Source organism: Sinocyclocheilus grahami, unplaced genomic scaffold, assembly GCF_001515645.1.
Source record: "Sinocyclocheilus grahami isolate Dianchi unplaced genomic scaffold, SAMN03320097.WGS_v1.1 scaffold2510.1, whole genome shotgun sequence".
Taxonomy (NCBI): domain Eukaryota; kingdom Metazoa; phylum Chordata; class Actinopteri; order Cypriniformes; family Cyprinidae; genus Sinocyclocheilus; species Sinocyclocheilus grahami.
Window position 1 is genome coordinate 8,846 of NW_015507689.1, and position 25,646 is coordinate 34,491.

Sequence of the window (25,646 nt, forward strand, 5' to 3'; positions counted from 1 at the left end):
TGTTGTGTATGAATAATGTGGCTGTGGGTTAGTGAAATATGAAACACGTTCTGTGCCTTCAAATGTGTTTCTTATAAACATCAGGTGCTTGTTTAGTGTGAATAAAACAGCTTGTGAAATAATGTTGCCCCCTTCTGTTGGAGCTCAGAACAGCATGTTTTGTGCAGTTGCTTTACCCGGTGCTTTAAAATGGTAAACACGTTTGAGTTACTTTTATTGACATTTGTTTATATTTACAATACTTTGATTATTGTGCTTACACGTTATGAATAAATGCTTTATGTCCTCATAAAAGGGACAATCTGTCTTCCACTTTTAGCCACAGAATACTTTAACAGTATGACAGATTCTTAAGGATCTACTAATATAAGAACTGTATAAGAATATCTGAAGAATCTGGGATTTTTTACTGTACTTTAAAACCTCAGCCCAAACTCTCGCTTTCTTTCTGCCATAGTCTTATTTAAAGAGCTTTTTGTACAGCATGCAGTGGATTTCCTTTCACTGTGGGCTCCAAAGCACAGTAGTAGAGAGCGGAGTCAGTGACAGCAGCAGAGGAGATCTTCAGATCCACATTACTGTTGTCTTTTCTGTGATTAATTGAGACTCCAGCAACTGGAGGATCAGCTTCAGTCACTGTCCCATAATAATCCATTACGAGGAACTTTGGTGGTGAACCTGAGTATTGACGATACCAGTGAAGACCTCGAACAGAACCTGTGTAGCTACAAGAGAGTGTCACACTGTTAACCCTCAACAGCAAACTGCAAAGCACTGTATGGTGTGATGACCTCTGCTGCTCTGGAACCTGCATTTGAAGCATAAATTTAAAATTCTCTTTCCTCTTAAAATCCTCTTTCAAATCTATTAAAATGCAATTTTGTTATTAGCTTTGTTACATTTCTGAGATAGTCGGGCTCTTTTGCTTAAAAAAGAGAACTAAATTAAACTTCAAAACTATATGTGTTCTATAGACTGAAAAAAAATGGTGTAGAACAACTTTTCACTCAACTGTGATGAGCATTATGAGTATCATTCTCTCCTCCACCTTAACTGAAATCCACTTTAAAGATCAGATTTTTAGTTTCAATTATTTATTAAATTGATTTATTAGATCATCATTGTTGATTATTGATTTATTAGTTCCAAATTATGCTGAATGTGGCTTTATAAAATGAATAAAAATATAAGAGTAGCTGATGGTTGAATGAAAGCACTGAGAACTGAGTGAAGTTCTGTTGTGTATGAATAATGTGGCTGTGGGTTAGTGAAATATGAAACACGTTCTGTGCCTTCAAATGTGTTTCTTATAAACATCAGGTGCTTGTTTAGTGTGAATAAAACAGCTTGTGAAATAATGTTGCCCCCTTCTGTTGGAGCTCAGAACAGCATGTTTTGTGCAGTTGCTTTACCCGGTGCTTTAAAATGGTAAACACGTTTGAGTTACTTTTATTGACATTTGTTTATATTTACAATACTTTGATTATTGTGCTTACACGTTATGAATAAATGCTTTATGTCCTCATAAAAGGGACAATCTGTCTTCCACTTTTAGCCACAGAATACTTTAACAGTATGACAGATTCTTAAGGATCTACTAATATAAGAACTGTATAAGAATATCTGAAGAATCTGGGATTTTTTACTGTACTTTAAAACCTCAGCCCAAACTCTCGCTTTCTTTCTGCCATAGTCTTATTTAAAGAGCTTTTTGTACAGCATGCAGTGGATTTCCTTTCACTGTGGGCTCCAAAGCACAGTAGTAGAGAGCGGAGTCAGTGACAGCAGCAGAGGAGATCTTCAGATCCACATTACTGTTGTCTTTTCTGTGATTAATTGAGACTCCAGCAACTGGAGGATCAGCTTCAGTCACTGTCCCATAATAATCCATTACGAGGAACTTTGGTGGTGAACCTGAGTATTGACGATACCAGTGAAGACCTCGAACAGAACCTTTGTAGCTACAAGAGAGTGTCACACTGTTAACCCTCAACAGCAAACTGCAAAGCACTGTATGGTGTGATGACCTCTGCTGCTCTGGAACCTGCATTTGAAGCATAAATTTAAAATTCTCTTTCCTCTTAAAATCCTCTTTCAAATCTATTAAAATGCAATTTTGTTATTAGCTTTGTTACATTTCTGAGATAGTCGGGCTCTTTTGCTTAAAAAAGAGAACTAAATTAAACTTCAAAACTATATGTGTTCTATAGACTGAAAAAAAATGGTGTAGAACAACTTTTCACTCAGAAATTGCTTGTAAATTTCACAATTAAGAAGAAACTGCAAGTAACACATTGAATTAAAAATCAGAAAAACAAAGTATAGTATTTTATTTGTAAAAGAAAAAAATACTCCAATCATCTTTGTTTTATTAAAAACTTCAAAATCATTTTTTACAGTGTACTTATAAAATATCCAGCATATGCAATAATACCCTACCTTCAGCTGATGATAGTTTGTAGCTACAAGAGAGTGTCACACTGTTAACCCTCAACAGCAAACTGCAAAGCACTGTATGGTGTGATGACCTCTGCCGCTCTGGAACCTGCATTTGAAGCATAAATTTAAAATTCTCTTTCCTCTTAAAATCCTCTTTCAAATCTATTAAAATGCAATTTTGTTATTAGCTTTGTTACATTTCTGAGATAGTCGGGCTCTTTTGTTTAAAAAAGAGAACTAAATTAAAATTCAAAACTATATGTGTTCTATAGACTGAAAAAAAATGGTGTAGAACAACTTTTCACTCAGAAATTGCTTGTAAATTTCACAATTAAGAAGAAACTGCAAGTAACACATTGAATTAAAAATCAGAAAAACATAGTATAGTATTTTATTTGTAAAAGAAAAAAATACTCCAATCATCTTTGTTTTATTAAAAACTTCAAAATCATTTTTTACAGTGTACTTATAAAATATCCAGCATATGCAATAATACCCTACCTTCAGCTGATGATAGTAATATTAAATAGATCAACATGTTAGCACAGTAATCAGGTTTGAACAGGAGACACACAGAAACATCAGATGATCCAAAGAGGCTTGTTAACTGTTGACAGTCTTATTGTATTTCACAATGCATGTGCTAAACTCCTCCTACACAGACTGACAATATTCAGCCCTCATCTCATATAATACATGACAGTCAATTGTAATTTATAACACAATCCCACAAATTGAATACAATAAATAAAAAATATTATTAAATATATACAGATAGATATAAAACATGCTACAACATTTCAGTGATATATAATAATAATAAACTTACACATAATACAGATTTGGTATGTTAGACGGAAATGAGAATTCTAGAACAACAATTTTTGCAGATCAGCATATTTATGTTTATATTTATATTGAATAGTAAAATGTCAGTAGAAATATCCTGCATGCTTTAATACTTTGCCAAAATACAGTGAGGTTTTTGTACAGTGTAGTTTGTTTTCCTGTCACTGTGGGCTCCAGAGCACAGTAGTACATCACAGAGTCTGTGACTTTAGCAGAGGAGATCTCCAGATCCACATGAGTTTTCTTTTCATTCAGTTTAGCTGAGAATCGAGGATCTTGATCCACAGTTTTGGATTTTTGTAAAACTTCCCCAGTAGCATGAAGAATGAGGAAAAGGAATTCAGGAGCCGATCCAGGATACTGGCGATACCAAAATAAACTTCTTGCTGAGGAGTAGCTACAGGAGAGACTTATAAAATCCCCTTCTGTCCCAGACACATGCGTTTCAACTGGTGTGATGACATCCCCAAAACTGACACCTGCAGATGAGATTATCAACATTTGACAACATTTTAACAACAAAACATTCAAATAAGCAGAAAAAGAAACGTAGGGTTTGAGAGTTGAAATTAGATACCGACATGCAAGACAACAGAACAAAGCCAAAACAAACAGCATCATTTTCAGGATGATGTTTAGGTTCATCTACAGGACCAACTGTTACTGAAGTAACATTCATTCATTGAATAGCAGAGGTTGTCTCTTGCACCTCCCCTTAAAACTACAGCCCTGAATTCGTGAAGCAAATCATCTCTCTCTGAACCTATGGTGGATGTTTTCGTGGTGATCATTTACCATATAATTATTTCAAATTTTTTGACATTTTAGCAAAGACCAATATACAATACTTTTTTAATCAGATGTCTTTTGTAAGAACTTTTATTTGTTTTTAATATTTTATCAGTTTATCCATTTAACAAAGCACACAGTTGTTATATTTAATAGCTGTTGCAGGTACAGTATATGTAGCAGTTTAGTTAAAAAAGATCTGTTAGACAGTGCATTTAGGCCTATAACAATATTACAGATGTTCTGAGTTGTATATATTTTAATGGTTGATGTACTGTAACTGACTGAAACCAACTGTTCAGTTTATTCTAGTAGTTGCATTATTTAGGATCTCTATGGAAGATTTTCAGAGGGTCCCTTCAGAGTTACTTACTGTCTATGCAAGTAAAGTCAGCTTACTTAACAATAAGTTAATTTCATTAGCAGTTGTACACTGTCTCTTTCTCTCTCTCTTTTTGACCTTTGTGCTGTTGAGTCCAGCTATGGTTTGTACATTTCTATCAAGGCTTGATAAGCATATGAAAACTGTTTCTGTACAGTGTTATAGGGTTTCCTGTGACTGTGGGCTGCAGAGCACAGTAGTACAGAGCAGAGTCTGACACTTTAGCAGAGGAGATGATCAGATCCACATGGCTTTCTGTTTTTCTGTGATTGATGGTTATTCCTGGAACGGGTGGAATAGCTGGAGTTGTAACCCCTGAATCTTCCAGTATGAGGAACTGTGGTGGTGATCCTGCGTATTGCCGATACCAGTGAACACCACGAGCAGCAGCGCTGTAGTTACAGGAGAGTGTCACATTGTCACCCTCAAGAGCAAATTCTCTGTCACTTTTTGGAGTGATGACTTCTGAGGCTCTGGAACCTGCAGATAAAAGTGCTGTTAAATGCAGTTTTTAAACACTTCTGTTGGAATAAAATGCTTTTATTTTTTACAACATTATACCTTCAGTTGATGACAGCAGTATAATAATATAGATCAACATGTTCACTCACTGAACTAGTAAGAACAAGCTAAAAACAGAGCAGCTGCTCCACACAGTGTTGAGTGATGTTCATCTTTACCCAGCTGTATGCTGTATAGTGTCTGTGCTAAACTCCTCCTCCTGACCTGACATTAAATCTGAAACACTTAAAAAAGAGATAAACTGAATATTCCTTGCTGTTTAAATACTTGTTTCTTTTAATTCTTTGTTTTTTGATAATCCTTTTTTGTTCTTCATTTTGCAGCTCATTGCCAATATTGTATTACCATTTTGTTCATACATGTGAGTTTCTGTAGTTTTAATGAGACTTATACAGCATAATATGAGAAAAGAGATAACCTAACAAACAAGCTAACATGACAAAAATATGCAATGCATCCTAAATTGTATTTGTATGTCCTTATGTAACCCTTTTACCTCCCAAATTCACAGCTTTCTCTGCAATGAAATGTTGATAGCACTTCTCAATCATCATTGGAGAACATCAGGGAAATGCTTGTGAAACATAATTTGTGAGATTATGTTGCCCCCTTCTGTTGGAGCTCAGAACTATATGAAATAATGTGCTTTCTTGAATGGTAAATATGTCTGAGCTACTTTTACTGTTTCCTCATCCCTCTCTGATCCTAGATCTGTAATATTTTTCATCATAGCCTTAAACTTATTTAGATTTTAGTAAACATTTTAGTTTAGTACATTTTAGTAAAGTCAAATATACTGATTAATCTAAGAAGCCTGTGTGAGAAAGTGTTGTTCATATTTTTATGTAATGTTTTTTTTATTGTTTAACCTTTATTTATTTGCTCCTTTTTATTGTTCAGACTAGCGATTACATTCATAAAAGTGACACCTGAAGAACAAAATTCATAATCATGAATATAAATAAGTTTTTTGTGTGTGTGTGTGTGTGCTGTTTTGTTGTTGTTCTACAAGGATTTAATTGATTTCAGAGCAGTTTAAATTATTTCCTTAGGAATTTATACAACATAAAATGAGAAAAAATATATATAAAAGTTATAATGTGAAACCATGATATGCATGCTATATTGTATTCACATGCTCTTATTCAAGCTTTATTTTAACCTCCCAAATTCACAGCTGTTACCACATTCTCTGTTTGTGGTTTATAAAAACATGATGTGTTTTGATACTGATTGTATTAAATACTCTTCAAAGCATTAATTTCATGTGAGTTTTTGTAAAGCTTCTCTGGTATTTTGTATCACTGGGCTACTAGAAGAGCACAGTAATAGAGAGCTGAATCCGTCAGAGTTACGCTGTTAATAATGAGTTCAGTGGATGTCTGGGATGTAGTTGATTGAAACCCATCTGGTATATCTTCCTCATCGCTCCTTGATCGAGCACCTTTATACAGTATATATTCTGGTTCTCTGTTTGGATATTGTCTGTACCAGTAAAGCCAAATATCATTGCTGTTAGTTTCAAATGTGCAGCTCAGTGTCACAGACTCTCCTTCTTCTCTGATTATATTAGTATCTCCTTCACTTGGTCCAATTCTATCAGCAAATCCACCTGAAACGCAGTGAATCATATTTTAAAATGCTCTGATGTAATAAAGTTTTTTTGTTTGTTTTCAATAAAAATGATATCAGATTAAATTGACTGATTCACAAAATGTAATTAATTAATAATTGTGATTAAAAGTATATTTACCTGAAACTGTGATGAGCATTATAAATATCATCTGCCTCTCCATCTTAACCGAAGTCCACTTTAAAGATCAGATTTTTAGCGTGTAGTACTTATTAAATTGATTCATTAGATTATAATTATTAATTTATGGATTCCACTTTATTAATTTATTGGTTCCACTTCATGCTGAATGTGGCTTTCTAAAATACGAGAGTATAGCTGATGGTTGAAAGAGCACTGAGAACTGAGTTAAGTTGTGTTCGAATAATGTGGCTGTGGGATAGTGAAATATGAAATATGTTCTGTGCTTTCAAATGTGTTTCTTATAAACATCAGGTGCTTGTTTAGTGTGAATAAAACAGCTTGTGAAATAATGTTGCCCCCTTCTGTTGGAGCTCAGAACAGCATGTTTTGTCCAATTGCTTTACAGTGTGCTTTTAATTGTGCCATCTAAAATGGTAAATGTGTTTAAGTTACTTTTATTTACATTTAATTGTAATCACAATCATTGGTTTCACTTTATTTTGATGGTCCCTTTAACACGTTCTGTTGACTATAAGTAACATTGCACCTTCATGTTTACTAACTCTCATTAGAGTGTTAGTAGAGTATTAGTAGACTGGTAGGGTTAGGGCTAGAATAAGTTGACGTACTTGCAAAGTTAGTTGTAGTCAGTAGAAACTCTGTGGGGATACATCTCAATAAAGAGTTAGCTGATATTAAGCAGACAGTCTACTAATACTCTAATGAGAGTTAGTAGATATGTAGGTGCAACATTAATTATTGTCAACAGAATGTTCAAAAGGGACCATCAAAATAAAGTGTTACCCAATCATTTAATTATTGTGCTCATGCATAAAACATATTTTATGTCCTTATAAAAGTGATAATATGTCTTCCACTTTCAGCCACAGAACATTTTATGACTGTTTCTTAAGCATCTACTAACTTTATAAGACATACTGTATCTGTGTGATTTATTAAAAACATAAACCCTAATCTCCATCTCTTGCTTTCAGTCTTATTTAAAGAGCTTTTTGGACAGCATGCAGTAGATTTCCTTTCACTGTGGGCTCCAAAGCACAGTAGTAGAGAGCGGAGTCAGTGACAGCAGCAGAGGAGATCTTCAGATCCACACTACTGTTGTCTTTTCTGTGATAGATTGAGACTCCAGCAACTGGAGGATCAGCTTCAGTAACTGTCCCATAATAATCCATTATGAGGAACTTTGGTGGTGAACCTGAGTATTGACGATACCAGTGAAGACCTCGAACAGAACCAGTGTAGCTACAAGAGAGTGTCACACTGTCACCCTCAACAGCAAATTAATGTTTTCATCCTAAAAGATTTTCATCCCGCTTTTAAGAATGTTTCAGCAAATGCGGCAATATCCTACCTTGAGCTGATGATAGTAATATAATTAAATAGATTAACATTTTGGCACAATAATCAGGTGTGAAGAGGAGACAAACATCAGATGATCTAAAGAGACTTGTGAAATGCTGACAGTCCTAATGTAGAACATCTGTGCTAAACTCCTCCTACTCAGATTGACAACATCCAGCCCTCATCTCACACAATATTTATAACACAATCCCACATATTGAATAAAAATAAAGAATATTAATAATTAGATATAGATAGCTAGCTAGATAAATGACAAGCAACAACATATTTCAGTGGCATATTTTATGGGGATAATCTTAAACATTAACATGATATAGATTTTACATGTTAGACACGAAATAAGGGTTCTATAACAATAATTATTCAGATTTGAAGCTTTTGTTGCTTACAATTAGTTTAAAATGAAGACTATTTAATGCTATCAATTTTATTTTATAACATTGTATAAAATAAACATGAATATACTGTATGTAATAAAATGTCATTAGAAATATCCTGCATGCTTTAATACTTTCCTGAAATACAGTGAGGTTTTTGTACAGTGTAGTTTGTTTTCCTGTCACTGTGGGCTCCAGAGCACAGTAGTACATCACAGAGTAAAGTCAGCTTACTTAACAATAAGTTAATTTCATTAGCAGTTGTACACTGTCTCTTTCTCTCTCTCTTTTTGACCTTTGTGCTGTTGAGTCCAGCTATGGTTTGTACATTTCTATCAAGGCTTGATAAGCATATGAAAACTGTTTCTGTACAGTGTTATAGGGTTTCCTGTGACTGTGGGCCTCAGAGCACAGTAGTACAGAGCAGAGTCTGACACTTTAGCAGAGGAGATGATCAGATCCACATGGCTTTCTGTTTTTCTGTGATTGATGGTTATTCCTGGAACGGGTGGAATAGCTGGAGTTGTAACCCCTGAATCTTCCAGTATGAGGAACTGTGGTGGTGATCCTGCATATTGCCGATACCAGTGAACACCTCGAGCAGAACCGCTGTAGTTACAGGAGAGTGTCACATTGTCACCCTCAAGAGCAAATTCTCTGTCACTTTTTGGAGTGATGACTTCTGAGGCTCTGGAACCTGCAGATAAAAGTGCTGTTAAATGCAGTTTTTAAACACTTCTGTTGGAATAATTTTTTTTACAATATTATACCTTCAGTTGATGACAGCAGTATAATAATATAGATCAACATGTTCACTCACTGAACTAGTAAGAACAAGCTAAAAACAGAGCAGCTGCTCCACACACTGTTGAGTGATGTTCATCTTTACCCAGCTGTATGCTGTATAGTGTCTGTGCTAAACTCCTCCTCCTGACCTGACATTAAATCTGAAACACCTAAAAAAGAGATAAACTGAATATTCCTTGCTGTTATATATATAAATAAATATATACTTATTTCTTTTAATTCTTTGTTTTTTGATAATCCTTTTTTGTTCTTCATTTTGCAGCTCATTGCCAATATTGTATTACCATTTTGTTCATACATGTGAGTTTCTGTAGTTTTAATGAGACTTCTTGTACAGCATAATATGAGAAAAGAGATAACCTAACAAACAAGCTGACATGAGAAGAATATGCAATACATGCTAAATTGTATTCACATGCCCTTATGTAACCCTTTTTACCTCCCAAATTCACAGCTGTTAACACATTCCCTGGTTGTGGTTTATAAAAACATGATGTTTTTTTATGCTGATTGATTAAAGACTCTTCAAAGCATTAATTTCGTGTGAATTTTTGTAAAACTTATCTGGCATTTTGAATCACATAATATTACATGTATCATGATCTAATACAGAATTAGTGTAAGTTGTAAATTACTGTAGTTGTCAAGTACCTGAAGCTGTGAGAAGTGGAGTATAATTTGTCTCTTCTCCATTTCCTCTGATTTAAAGTCAGCTTTAAATATTTTAAGAAAAATGTTTTAGTTTATTGTATTATTGAACTGATTTTTGGAGAGTTGTAACTAATGAAATATGCTGAATGTGGCTTTATAAAATGAATAAAAATGTGAGAGTAGCTAATGGGTGACTGAATAGTCAGAACTCAGTGAAGTTTTATTGTGTACTAATAATGTGGGTGTCGTCAGAGAAACACAGAACATGCTCTGTGCAGTTGTGGTTTATAAAAACATGATGTTTTTTTATGCTGATTGATTAAAGACTCTTCAAAGCATTAATTTCGTGTGAATTTTTGTAAAACTTCTCTGGCATTTTGAATCACATAATATTACATGTATCATGATCTAATACAGAATTAGTGTAAGTTGTAAATTACTGTAGTTGTCAAGTACCTGAAGCTGTGAGAAGTGGAGTATAATTTGTCTCTTCTCCATTTCCTCTGATTTAAAGTCAGCTTTAAATATTTTAAGAAAAATGTTTTAGTTTATTGTATTATTGAACTGATTTTTGGAGAGTTGTAACTAATGAAATATGCTGAATGTGGCTTTATAAAATGAATAAAAATGTGAGAGTAGCTAATGGGTGACTGAATAGTCAGAACTCAGTGAAGTTTTATTGTGTACTAATAATGTGGGTGTCGTCAGAGAAACACAGAACATGCTCTGTGCACTTCTGTATATCACAAGTTATTTACCCTTACCATCTAACTGCATTTCAAACAGATCTAATCTAATGAATTTGCTTTATCATAATTAAACGGAGCATGTGAAATATACTTTCACCAAGGTATTATTAATAATCATTACTAAACACTACATTCAGTGTTTGAAATGAAATATTGATAGCACTTCTCAATCAGCATTGGAGAACATCAGGGAAATGCTTGTGAAACATAATTTGTGAGATTATGTTGCCCCCTTCTGTTGGAGCTCAGAACTATATGAAATAATGTGCTTTCTTGAATGGTAAATATGCTTAAGCCACTTTTACTTTTTTTGATTTGAAGTATAGACAAAATGCATTCTCACATATAATTCTATTCTACAGAAAACGACCTTAAAGGATATATCAAAACATGAGAAATGTTTTTCTTTAACAAGTTACTGATTTTTATTTTTATTTTTATTGGTTAATTTATTTTAAGCTAACACAAACAAATGTCTTCAGGAATTTCCTGGATGATTAACAATTAACCCACTGGATGATTAACATAAGTCAGGTTTTTGTACAGTGTCGTTGTGTTTCCTGTCACTGTGGGCTCCAGGGCGCAGTAGTACAGAGCAGAGTCTGTCACTTTAGCAGAGGAGATCTCCAGATCCACATGGGTTTTCTTTTCATTCACTTTTCCAGAGAATCGAGGATCTTGCTCTACAATTTTAGACTTCTGTGAAACTTTCCCTGTCCCTTGTAGTATTATCAAAAGGTATTCAGGAGCTGAGTTTGGATATTGGCGATACCACTGCAGACTAACTGCTGAAGAGTAGTTACAGGACAGAGTTATATTGTCCCCCTCTGTCCCAAACACCTCAGGCTGGACTGGTGTGATGACATTCCCAAAACTCACCCCTGTGAAACAGATTTAATCATATTAGCTCCATTCCATTGTATAATAATATAAGAAAATAAATATAAAATTCTTACATGCAAGAGTACAGAACAAAAGTAAAGAGATGAGCACCATTTTGCAGTGGATTAGTTCATTTGCTGCACAGAATGTTAGACAGCAAACCCTCACTGTGTAGCAGAGGATGTCTGCAGATAGAACCTCCCCTAAAACCTGCACTCCCATTAAAACACAGTCATCCTTTTGAATCTTTTACAGCAAACTTCAACACCAAACTGTGACAATTCCTGCACTTGAATTTAAAACATCTCAACCATCACTTAAAAACAGCAAAAACCATTAGGAGGATAACACAAGGTGTCTTAACAAGTACTACAACAGTCAATTGTATGTTTAAAGTGCATTTTAAAATGTTGTACTCTACTGGTAAAACTTGGAAACACTGATATTTGTCTGGTGTGTTTGTTTATATACACAGTAAAATATACTATATTATTCTAAATCACCCTTATGTGTATTTGCACTAAACTGGCTAATGAAATGTTTGCATGCTTCATAGACTCATATAAAATATGCATCAAATCTAAATAATTTATAATTATTTCTAAAATAATTTATAAATTATAATTATCTCATTATAATCCTGACGCTCTGTTCTTGGGTCCTGTTGATCACCGTCAAGGTTTAGTTTACAGTGATGACTGGCTGACTGTACATTTTCCCTTACCTAATGACAGTAGGCAGAGTTTTGTACAGTATATATAGTACAGTATACAGTACAGTTTTGTACAGTATACACACACACACACACACACACACACACATACATATATATAGCTAAATAAATATTAAGTCTAAAATTGAGCAGAGGTGTCTTGATCAACCCTGGGTGTGATCTGCCATGGAGGTTATTTTCTGTATTTGTACTGTCATTTTATATGAATTAGACTGTATTTCTACGTTGTCTACATTTCTCAGTCAAATATCGCCCCTCTAGTTTTTGAACAAACCACACCTTGTTTTAGCCAATCAAAGATTTATGAGGCACGTTCTGCCTGTCATGATTTTGCTCATTCACAGCAGACGGTCCATATATACGAAGCCAGAAGCTAAGTAAATTTCCTGCTGAGGAGTAACTACATGAAAGATTTATAACGTCCCCTTCTGTCTATAACATATGAGTTTCAACTGGTGTGATGACATTTCTAAAATTGACATCTTTTAATCTCATGACGAAAAGACTTACAAATTAACAGATTTAAAAAAATGAAATGAAAGAATGGTCGAAATGAAAGAGAGCAGAGCAAAGAAAATAAAACACCCCAAGGCATTATTTATTATTCATTATTCATTGAATTTATGAAGCAGATCATCTGATCTTAGATCTGTGATCTCTGATTCTAAATGTGTTTATGATGATAACTTAGCAACTAAATAATATTTTTCATTATAGCCATAAAAGTATTTAGACCTTCATTTTAGTAAAGTCAAATATACTGATTAATCTAAGAAGCCTCTTGTAAGAAAGTGATGTGGATTTGTGTGTGTGTGTGTGTGTGTGTGTTGATTTGTTGTTGTTTTACAAGGATTTAATTGATTTCAGATCATTTTAAATGATATCCATAAGAATTTATACAGCATAAAAGGAGAAAAAAATATATAATAGTGATCATATGAAACCATGTGATGCATATTATATTCACATGCCCTTACACAACCTTTTTAACCTCCCAAATTCACAGCTGTTACCACATTCTTTGTTTGTGGTATATAAAAACATGATGTGTTTTGATACTGATTGTATTAGATACTCTTCAAAGCATTAAATTCATGTGAGTTTTTGTAAAGCCTCTCAGGCATTTTGTATCACTGGGCTACTAGAAGAGCACAGTAATAGAGAGCTGAATCCGTCAGAGTTAAACTGTTAATAATGAGTTCAGTGGATGTCTGGGATGTAGTTGATTGAAACCCATCTGGTATATCTTCCTGCCTGCTCCTTGATCGAGCACCTTTGTAAAATAAATATTCTGGTTCTCTGTTTGGATATTGTCTGTACCAGTAAAGCCAAATATCATTGCTGTTAGTTTCAAATGTGCAGCTCAGTGTCACAGACTCTCCTTCTTTTCTGATTATATTAGTATCTCCTTCACTTGGTCCAATTCTATCAGCAAATCCACCTGAAACGCAGTGAATCATATTTTTAAATACCCTGATGTATAATGAAGTTATTTTGTCAATAAAAGTAATATTAGTTTAAATTAATTGATTCAAAAAATATAATTAATTGTGATTAAAAAAAAAAACATATTTACCTGAAACTGTAATGAGCATTATGAGTAGCATCTGCCTCTCCTCCATCTTAACTGAAATCCACTTTAAAGATCAGATTTTAATTGTCTAATACTTGATTTACATAAATATAATTGATTTATTAGATTATCATTATTAACTTACAGAATTTGTTAGTTCCAAATTATGCTGAATGTGGCTTTACAAAATGAATACAAATATAAGAGTAGCTGATGGTTGAATGAAAGCACTGAGAACTGAGTGAAGTTCTGTTGTGTATGAATAATGTGGCTGTGGGTTAGTGAGATATGAAACACGTTCTGTGCCTTCAAATGTGTTTCTTATAGACATCAGGTGCTTGTTTAGTGTGAATAAAACAGCTTGTGAAATAATGTTGCCCCCTTCTGTTGGAGCTCAGAACAGCATGTTTTGTGCAGTTGCTTTACCCGGTGCTTTAAAATGTGCCGTCTAAAATGGTAAATGTTTTTGAATTAATTTTATTGACAATTAGTTTTAATTACAATCATTGTTTGGCTCACACATGTTATGCATATAACACGTTTTATGTCCTCATAAAAGTAATAATCTGTCTTCCACTTTCAGCCACAGAATATTTTCACAGTATGAGAGTTTCTTAAGGATCTACTAATATAAGAACTTTATAATAAATATCTGTGTGATTAAAAAAAAAAAACATAAACCTCATCCTCATCTCTCACGTTCAGTTTTATTTAAAGAGCTTTTTGTACAGCATGCAGTGGATTTCCTTTCACTGTGGGCTCCAAAGCACAGTAGTAGAGAGCGGAGTCAGTGACAGCAGCAGAGGAGATCTTCAGATCCATATTACTGTTGTCTTTATTGTGATAGATTGAGACTCCAGCAACTGGAGGATCAGCTTTAGTAACTGTCCCATAGGACTCTAGGATGAGGAACTTTGGTGGTGAACCTGAGTATTGACGATACCAGTGAAGACTTCGAACAGAACCAGTGTAGCTACAAGAGAGTGTCACACTGTTACCCTCAACAGCAAACTGCAAAGCACTGTATGGTGTGATGACCTCTGCCGCTCTGGAACCTGCATTTAAAGTGTACATTTTAAGTTTAAAGAACAAAAAGAAGACAAGAAAAATATAACTCCTCTTTCAAATGTGCATTCTCAATTCAAATGCAAAAAAATGTATATGCTTAATAATGCAATGTTGTTATTAGCTTGGTTAACTAAAAAAGCATGTCTGAGAAGCCAGGTTCTTGTTTCAGTAAGAGAATCATTAATTATATATATATAAAAAAAATAATAATGGTTTTATCCTAAAATGTTTTCATCACCTTTTTAAGAATGTTTCAGTATATACCTAATTTCAGTAATACCCTACCTGGAGCTGATGATAGTAATATAATTACATAGATAAACATTTTGGCACAATAATCAGTTGTGAACAGCAGATACAGGAACATCAGATGATCTAAAGAGGCTTGTGAAATGCTGACAGTACTAATGTACAACATCTGTGCTAAACTCCTCCTACTCAGATTGACAACATCCAGCCCTCATCTCACACAATATACATTATGAAATGTTATTGAACACAATTCCACATATTGAATAAAATAAACAATATTAATAAATAGATATAGATAGCTAGATAAATGACAAGCTACAACATATTTCAGTGACATGCATTTTTTGGGGGGATACTATTTAATATAAACATGATATAGATTATAAACATGCATGTTAGGCAGAAATGGGGGTTCTGTAACTAATTATCAAGATTTGCAGAAACAATGTTCATGTTGCTTAAGTTTCAAATGAAGACTATTTAATACATTTTATTTTATAACGTTGTGTAAAATAAACATGAAATACATATAATAAAATGTCAGTAGAAATATCCTGTATGCTTTTATACTTTCCTGAAATACAGGTTTTTGCACAGTGTAGTTTGTTTTCCTGTCACTGTGGGCTCCAGAGCACAGTAGTACAGAGCAGAGTCTGACACTTTAGCAGAGGAGATGATCAGATCCACATGGCTTTCTGTTTTTCTGTGTTTGATGTTTATTCCTGGAACGGGTGGATTAGCTTGAATTGTAACCCCTGAATCTTCCAGTATGAGGAACTGTGGTGGTGATCCTGCGTATTGCCGATACCAGTGAACACCGCGAGCAGAACTGCTGTAGTTACAGGAGAGTGTCACATTGTCACCCTCAAGAGCAAATTCTCTGTCACTATTTGGAGTGATGACTTCTGAGGCTCTGGAACCTGCAAATGAAAGTGGTTGTAAGTAATAAATTCTGCTGAATGTGGCTTCATTAAATGAATAAATATGTGAGAGTAGCTAATGGGTGACTGAATACACTGGTACAAGTGAAGCTTTATTGTGTACTAATAATGTGGGAGAAACTTAAACATGATCTGTGAGCTTCGGTATATCACTAATCATTTACCCTTACCATCTAACTGCATTTCAAATAGATCTATCTATATGTCTAATGGATTTGCTTTATCATAATTACACAGAGCACGTAAAAATATATATTTTCACCAGGGTATTACTTTAATAATCATTACTCAACACTCCATTCAGTGTTTAAAATGAAATGTTGATAGCACTTCTTAATCATCAAGGGTGAGCATCAGGGAAATGCTTGTGAATCATGACATGAGATTATGTTGCCCCCTTCTGTTGGAGTTTAGAACAGCATGTTTATTTTGAAATAATGTTCTTTCTTGAATGGTAAATATGTTTTAGACACTTTTACATTGTTTTCTTTCTTTTGATTTGAGGTATAAACAAAATGCATTCTCAGATACAATTCTATAGGTTCTACAGAAAACTACCTTAAATGATATATCAAAATATAAGAAATGTTTTTTAGCAAGTTACACATTTTTATTTTTATTGATTTTTTTAAGCTAACAAAAACAAATGTGTGCAGAAATTTCCTGGATGATTAATAATTAACCCACTAGATGATTAACTTGAAGTCAGGTTTTTGTACAGTGTCGTTGTGTTTCCTGTCACTGTGGGCGTCAGAGCACAGTAGTACAGAGCAGAGTCAGTCACTTTAGCAGAGGAGATCTCCAGATCCACATGGGTTTTCTTTTCATTCACTTTTCCAGAGAATCGAGGATCTTGTTCTACAATTTTAGACTTCTGTGAAACTTTCCCTGTCCTATGTAGTATTATCAAAAGGTATTCAGGAGCTGAGTTTGGATATTGGCGATACCACTGCAGACTAACTGCTGAAGAGTAGTTACAGGACAGAGTTATATTGTCCCCCTCTGTCCCAAACACCTCAGGCTGGACTGGTGTGATGACATTCCCAAAGCTGACATCTGTAAATAAGATTCCATAATAACTCCATTGTCATGAAATACAAAAGCACAAGAAACCAAAAAAGAAAAAAATACAATTAAATAGAATGTAAAATCAATGTATATAATGTATAATAATGTAAGAAAATAAATAAAGAATTCTTACATGCAAGAGTACAGAACAAAAGCAAAGAGATGAGCACCATTTTGCAGTGGATTAGTTCATCTGCTGCACAGAATGTTAGACAGCAAACCCTCACTGTGTAGCAGAGGATGTCTGCAGATAGCACCTCCCCTAAATCCTGCACTCCCATTAAAACACAGTCATCCTTTTGAATCTTTTACAGCAAACTTCAACACCAAACTGTGACAATCCCTGCACTTGAATTTACATACTACTGAATACTCACTAGATAAAATAAATAAAATGTTAAATAAAATCTTTAATCTCTCTAAAGAAAAAAAACCTCAACCATCACTTAACATAATATATGGTGTCTAACAATAGACAACAGTCAATTGTATGTTTCAAGAACATTTTAACACGTCTGCCTCTGCTGGTACAACTTGGAAACACAAACATTGGTCTGGTGTGCTTGTCTAGTAAAACATATAATCTTTTTTGTAAATCACCCTTATTTTATATTTGCACTAAATTAGCTAATGAAATGTTTGCATGCTTCCTAGACTCATAAAATATCCATAAAATCTGAATAAATTTGCTTTCCCTAAATAAGAATGATCATATTAATGTTACTGTCCACAAAACAAGCTGTACAGTAACTTGCTCCTAGCCTATTTGAATGCTCATTGAGGTCGTATCTGAAACCAAGGGAGTGAATATAATTTTTTATGATTATCATAAAATAATCTTGACACTCTATCCTTTGGTTTTGTTGATCAGGGACAATTTTGCAGTAATGACTGGCTGGAAGCAATTATTAACTGTTTCATGAGTATTAACTGGAGAATGCAAAATGTTTGCTATATCTTATCTGTCAAGAACAGCTTACAAAGCCAACCACCCTAAAAGGAAAATAGGAGGATTATAAAGAGCAAAAAGCGACAGGTCTCAAAGCAAGACAAGAGTGGACATCGGTAAAGCTTCCCATCGCTACAGGAGACTTCAAAGCGCTTGGAAACAGATGCAGATCTTTCTTTTTTCGGCTTGACAGGTAAATGCCTTGCTTTGTTAAGGTTAAGCCACAGCGGCGGGTAGTTGGCAATGGGCGGGTTCTTTTTTCTCCACTGTATACTATACTTTTAAATGTAAACACGTAACCAAAATTCATTAGGAGCCCACCTTCTTGGAATGACTTATATAGGCTACTTAAATTTGTATACAGCGGGTAAAATAAGTATTGAACACGTCACCATTTTCCCAGTAAATATATTTCAAAAGGTGCTGCTGACATGAAATTTTCACCAGATGTCGGTAACAACCCAAGTAATCCATACATACAAATAAAACAAAACAAATAATTTCAGAAATTAAGTTACATGTTATAAAATGGAATGACACAGGCGAAAAGTATTGAACTACTGAAATGTATTTAATACTTTGTTCAAATGCCTTTGTTGGTCATGACAGCTTCAAGACGCCTCCCGAATGGAGAAACTAGTGGAATGCATTGCTCAGGTGTGATTTTGGCCCATTCTTCCACAGAGTCTTCAAATCTTGAAGGTTCTATGGGCCTCTTCTATGAACTCTGATCTTTTGTTCTTATTTTCTATTGGATTCAAGTTCAAGAACATTTTAACACGTCTGCCTCTGCTGGTACAACTTGGAAACACAAACATTGGTCTGGTGTGCTTGTCTAGTAAAACATATAATCTATTTTGTAAATCACCCTTATTTTATATTTGCACTAAATTAGCTAATGAAATGTTTGCATGCTTCCTAGACTCATAAAATATCCATAAAATCTGAATAAATTTGCTTTCCCTAAATAAGAATGATCATATTAACGTTACTGTCCACAAAACAAGCTGTACAGTAACTTGCTCCTAGCCTATTTGAATGCTCATTGAGGTCGTATCTGAAACCAAGGGAGTGAATATAATTTTTTATGATTATCATAAAATAATCTTGACACTCTATCCTTTGGTTTTGTTGATCAGGGACAATTTTGCAGTAATGACTGGCTGGAAGCAATTATTAACTGTTTCATGAGTATTAACTGGAGAATGCAAAATGTTTGCTATATCTTATCTGTCAAGAACAGCTTACAAAGCCAACCACCCTAAAAGGAAAATAGGAGGATTTCAGGTTTTATTTGGAAACTAGTACACCTCAATTAAATGCAGTGAGCATTAAGTGTTTGTGTATTCTCACAAGTTCTAGCTTATGAAATAATGTACACTTTGTATTATGTACAATATTACTTACATACTGTTTACAGACTTACCTATTGAACAGAAGCTTTGCAACCTATAAACAGCGTATTTTAAGGACCTGTTAATAAATAGAATAAAATAAGAATGCAAATATGCATAGACCTGTTATCCCAACTTGTTTTTTACCATCATGGAATGTCTTGACACTCAAACTATAATCACAAATAAATAGGGAGTCAAAATGAGTTAACTCTTTTTCTATCTATAGAAAGAAGGTGATAAATATTTCAGTATATCTGTTTTGCAATTGAGGATCGCTGTGGTTTTTGTATGAAGTCAGAGGATTTCCTTTCACTGTGGGCCTCACAGCACAGTAGTACAGAGCAGAATATGCCACTGCAGCAGGGAAGATCTCCAGCTCCATGCGTTTTGTGTCTTTTCTGTTGAACATTGTTATCCCAGGAACCTGAGGAGTAGCATGTGTTATGAATCCAGACGATTCTATTATGAGGAACTGAGGTGCTGATCCAGGGATTTGACGGTACCAATATAAATCGTAAACCGTGCCTGTGTAGCTACAAGATAGCGTAACCTTTTCATCTGCTTTAGCAATTACTGTATCATTGTTGGGCAATATGATGTCTTCAGCATTAGTAACACCTGAAAAAAATATGGAGGGCAATGACCATGTTTTAAAATCATAATTCTGAATTGCATACACGGAAACCACTTTAAAGTGATAATTAGTGGAAATCTTACCTATTAGGAGAGATTCTATTAATAGGACTACTGCAAATGTTGACATGATGCTTTGCCAGTCAGGAAAAAAAGTACAGGTTTACTGAAACAAGAAGATCCTTGTCTTAATGTTGGAGAGCTGCTTTTTACTCCTCCTCCTTTAAGCATGTAAGTCTTATGTGAGAGTTATTACTCTAGAGTGCCATTCATTTCACATTTCACAAGGGAGTATAAGGAAATACAACTAGTTTGTAAAATAGTTTTTGCATCTATATCTCTGTTTATTTTGACTGGCTTTAAAATGTGAAAGTGCATTGCAGATAGTTGAATGGGTTGTAGTGTATTAATCAAATGTTGTATAAGGAAAGTAGTGCTGAATGAAGCACATACATACTGCCTTTAAAACCAGCAAGATTTTAATCGTTTTTTTGTGGATTAACTGACATGTAAGATATGTTGCATATCACGGTGTCATGTTTTTGTGCATTGTTTGGAGGTGTTTCAGTCACTGTGGGCTGCAGAGCACAGTAGTACACAGCAGAGTCAGACACACGCAGATACTTGATTGTTAGTGGAACTGAATTTGAGTCCAATCGGGCATCAAATCTCTCTTCAAATTCAGAACTGTTGCTTGATCCAAATTTGTTTCTCATCAACACATACGCAGGGCCATTAGAGTGTTGAATGTACCAGTAAAGGTATGGAGTTGGTTGAAGTGTTTTAAATTCACAGTTAATTGTGACCTGCTGTCCTTCAGCGCCAGCTATATTCTCATTTGGCTGATTAACAGTGTCCTCGCCAAAGCATCCTGTTAAGGCATAATAACATAATGCATTTCAAATAAGCATGTTATCAGTGACTTTTAAATTGAAATGCAACAAACAGGAAAGTTCTCCTTATATATCTGTGATTCTTACCATACTTAAGGACAACCATGAATACAATGCATGCCCAGTAAGCCATCGTTGCTTAATAGTGACAAAGACAAAAGAGACACTGATGAAGCGAAAAAAGTGTTCTGTGACTGAATAAAAGCTTTGTTTTTTCCCCCAGTAACTCTGCAATTTGAGTGGTTCTTTTGAGGTCATATCATGGCACAGTAATGTGTTTATATTGCCATCTTCAGGATGAATGTGTTATCGTGCTTGACTTGCTATTTACAGGAATGATCCAGCCAAAAATTTAAATTGTGTTCATGTTGTTCCAAACCTGTATACATTTTTTTCTTCTTCTGCTGAACACAAAAGAAAATATTTTAAAGAATGTTGATAACCAAACAGCTTTAGTTCCTATTGACTCCCATTGTATTTTGTCCACATGGAAAGTCAATGGAACTGTTTAGCTACCAACATGCTTCAAAATATCTTATTTTGTGGTCAGCAGAGGAAAGAAAGTCATTGAGGTTTGGAATGATATGCGGGTGAGTATTGTTTTAAATTTTTGTTTTAAGTGTTATATTCTAAATCAGCAATGCTTTCTATTGTATTATGTAGGTTCTGGTGCTGTTTGGTCATTTTTGATTGAACTATTTTACATGTAGTGTAAAGACTAATTTTTCCTTCATCAGAATGGTCAGAATGGCACTTGTTTTGTGAACACAAAAAATCATGAACATGATTTGAAAGGATTAAATGGTCCTGAAAAAAATAGTCACACTCAGAAATGACCACATTGGAAACAAATGGGAAATTAATTTTATGTAGTGCAAATGTTTGATCCTTCACCCAAACAAAATCTTATTGAAAGCTTATTTTTTTGACATGTCAACCTCAAATTTGGAACATGAGTTGTTTAAATTTACATTTTTGTTTATATTTTCACACAGTTTTAGTGTAAGACATGTTTTGGAAAACGATTTTTACTTTTCACAGCAATACGCTGCCCAGTGTCTTCTTTAAAAAGAGACCAAACTTATGTCTGTGCTTCAAAGTATTCAAGATTTACAACAATTTAAGTTGGAAATGTAATTTTCAGGTCTATGCTCAAAATGTGGTTAACAGATAATAAATTAATCATAACTATTCAATAAATGTAAGAACATAAAACATTACTGAACTAAAATATAGTACATTCATTAAATGAATACAAAAAAGTCAATTTTGACCACAGCAGCATGGATTAAAATTTTGCTCAAAGGGTTCCTATTAAAAACAGAACTGGGCCAACAGAATTCATATTGTCGTGTCTTGCTTTGATACATCTATTACTTTATGGTTTCATTATGCTAACCTATGTACCTATTTAGGTACTACATTTGTGTGCAATTTTTGAAGTTGTGTTTTTGTATGAGTGTTGAGTGTGTTTCAGTCACTGTGGGCTGTAGAGCACAGTAGTACACAGCAGAGTCAGACACACGCACATCCTGGATTGTCAGTGGAACTGATGTTGAAGATGTTTGTAATGTTGCATTAAATCTCTCCTTAAAGTCTTCATCCTCATCGCTTGATCCAGCATATCTCTTCAGCATATATTTTGGTGCTTGATTTGCTTTATATTGGTACCAGTAAAGCGTTGGGAAAGCGTTGGTTTTGTATGTGCAGTCAATAGTCACAGTTTCACCTGCAGTAGCAGTTTGAACTTTTGTTGGCTGAGTAACACTATCCTCTCCTCGGCATTCTGAAAATCAATACAAAATATCTCAAAATTATTAAGTAGCCTAAAACTAAAGTCATGACAGAGAAAATATGGGTTATAGAAGAACTGATTACATACCAAAAGAAAATGAAAAAAGAATGAGTAAAAATGTAATCCAAGTAGACATTCTGTAACTGTTGCTGAGCTGTAATTTTTTAATTGTCATCAAAAAAAGCAAAGAAGTATTTTTATGTACTGTGCAAAGTGACTTTTGTAGCTTTGAACAAAGGTGAGCTCCACCCTCTGGGAAGATGAGTCTAACCAAACAGTTGACGGGGAGTAAACAATGACAGAATTTTCATTTTTTGGGGGCAGTTCTATAAAACATAATTCAGTGCATCATGTTTCAGTATAGATATTAGCAAATGCAAGTGTACATGGTGTTATAGTGATGAGTGACTGAATGATCTTCAGCTAATGAAGCAGTGAATAAAACAGCATTGTTTATGAAAATAGAGAGGGGATTTTTGTCAAAGAGGAGCTCAAGAGCTCTTCAAAATAATAACTGGAGCAAGTGCTTGTCGCCCTCTTCTGCACTGCACAAGTTATTACAAGGTGACAATAAAATTGGTGTTATGCGTTGAAAAACTGTATATAAATTGTACAAATTTTAAATTAGAATATAAAAATAATATATGTGCAGAATCTGATATGGTAGGGGAATATCAATACCTGTATAATATAATATATTTATATTTTATAAATATTTATTTTTTAGGTTAATAACTAGTAGTGGAATTAACGAGTCACAGTGTTCATAGAAATAAAATAAAAAATATAGCAGATAGGCCTATATAGGAAATATAATCAGTGTAACTCAGCACCATGAGTTGTTGTATGAGTGTTGAGTGTGTTTCAGTCACTGTGGGCCTCAGAGCACAGTAGTACACAGCAGAGTCAGACACACGCACATCCTGGATCATCAGAGGAACTGATTTTGAAGTTTTGTCGTGATTTGCGTTAAATCTCTCTTCAAAGTCTTTTTCATTTTGTACAGTTTTAGCAAATATCATCATCATGTATTTGGGGATTCCGTTCGTCTTTTGTTGGTACCAGAAAAGATACGGGGATGGATCACTGGTTTCATATGTACAATTAATACAATTAATCGTTACAGATCTGCCTTCAACAGCAGTTTGAACTCTTGTATTCTGGTCAACACTCTCCAGAGAATCACATCCTGGAACAGAATTTAAAGCATAACCAATTCATATTCTGCATGTTATAATATGGCAAATAGAAGGCAAATAAAGGGTCCTACTCACCCCAGAAATATGTAATAAAGATGATAAAATGTCTTTCCCAGTGAGTCATTATAATAACTGTACCGTGTAACTGAGAGGAATGAACTGTTAAAATCCACTGGAGAGCACAGTTGTTTCAGCTTGTCTTTGATGAGTCTGCTTTTAATATAATGGTACTGTATATACAGTGGCTGGGAGGAGCTTGTTCTGTTGAATCAGCACATGGAGTGTTTGTTCTCTTCCTTACAAATGGGCGATTTCTTGTTCTTTTTTCTCTTTATTTATACACATTTATAACTCTTGGATTTAAAAAAATATATATTTTATTGTCTTAATAATCAGTACCTGTGATGTTTGATGTTTGATATGATATATGACACTACATTTAGCCTTTATAACAACGCATTTTTGTCTTCTATTACAGTTTTTCTCAATCGATTTGACATATCTCTAAACTCAGGTCACTGTTCTCAAAACAGTTAACACAGTGATCTGAATACTTTGTAATTTTCCTAAACAGATTGAACATTTTCATTCATTTCATATAAATTACAAATCATGCAAATTATTTTCTCAAAACAATGTGCTCAAAATGTTTTCACAATAGTTAATACAACCAACCAATACTTTAAAATAGCTGAAAAAAGGTTTTACACAAATCACAAACATTTATGAACCATTTGTCCAAACACAACAAACAAAACTCTGTAATTTGTCATTCGATCAAATGAACATAGTATATATTCGATTGGCCCTAAACTGAGAGAGAACTGAGAGAGGAAGAAGGTGCAGATGAATTTCAGTATATATATTTTATTGTCTTAATAATCAGTACCTGTGATGTTTGATGTTTGATATGATATATGACACTACAGTTAGCCTTTATAACAGAACGCATTTTTGTCTTCTATTACAGTTTTTCTCAATCGATTTGACATATCTCTAAACTCAGGTCACTGTTCTCAAAACAGTTAACACAGTGATCTGAATACTTTGTAATTTTCCTAAACAGATTGAACATTTTCATTCATTTCATATAAATTACAAATCATGCAAATTATTTTCTCAAAACAATGTGCTCAAAATGTTTTCACAATAGTTAATACAACCAACCAATACTTTAAAATAGCTGAAAAAAGGTTTTACACAAATCACAAACATTTATGAACCATTTGTCCAAACACAACAAACAAAACTCTGTAATTTGTCATTCGATCAAATGAACATAGTATATATTCGATTGGCCCTAAACTGAGAGAGAACTGAGAGAGGAAGAAGGTGCAGATGAATTTCAGGTGAAATCAGAATTACCCTAATTTACCATGTAAAAAATCATGGCCTCTCCTTTAGAGGGGAGTTACTATTTCAAAACACTTATAAAGTGTTGTACTATGATTGTTCATAGTACAGATGTTTAGTCCTCCTGGGACAACTTCTGTTATTTACTGTAAATATCCAAACATTTTTCAGAATTTAAGTTTGAGATCATTCAGGTGGACAATCAA

At 34.1% G+C, this 25,646-nt stretch overlaps 4 gene segments (V, D, J or C); all 4 read right to left on the minus strand.

The window, feature by feature from the left end:
* Positions 1 to 8,832: 8,832 nt before the first annotated feature.
* LOC107575205 (Ig kappa chain V-VI region NQ5-78.2.6-like) lies at positions 8,833 to 9,323 on the minus strand. The segment is given in 2 exon segments: positions 8,833 to 9,194; positions 9,268 to 9,323. Coding segments are annotated over 2 exon segments (402 nt in total).
* A 1,885-nt stretch (positions 9,324 to 11,208) lies between these two features.
* LOC107575206 (T-cell receptor alpha chain V region RL-5-like) lies at positions 11,209 to 11,700 on the minus strand. The segment is given in 2 exon segments: positions 11,209 to 11,585; positions 11,661 to 11,700. Coding segments are annotated over 2 exon segments (417 nt in total).
* Positions 11,701 to 14,603: 2,903 nt separating this feature from the next.
* Positions 14,604 to 15,371, minus strand: LOC107575208 (Ig kappa chain V-VI region J539-like). The segment is given in 2 exon segments: positions 14,604 to 14,947; positions 15,246 to 15,371. Coding segments are annotated over 2 exon segments (426 nt in total).
* A 405-nt stretch (positions 15,372 to 15,776) lies between these two features.
* Positions 15,777 to 17,394, minus strand: LOC107575209 (T-cell receptor alpha chain V region RL-5-like). The segment is given in 3 exon segments: positions 15,777 to 16,132; positions 16,907 to 17,209; positions 17,355 to 17,394. Coding segments are annotated over 3 exon segments (699 nt in total).
* Between the last annotated feature and the right edge of the window lie 8,252 nt (positions 17,395 to 25,646).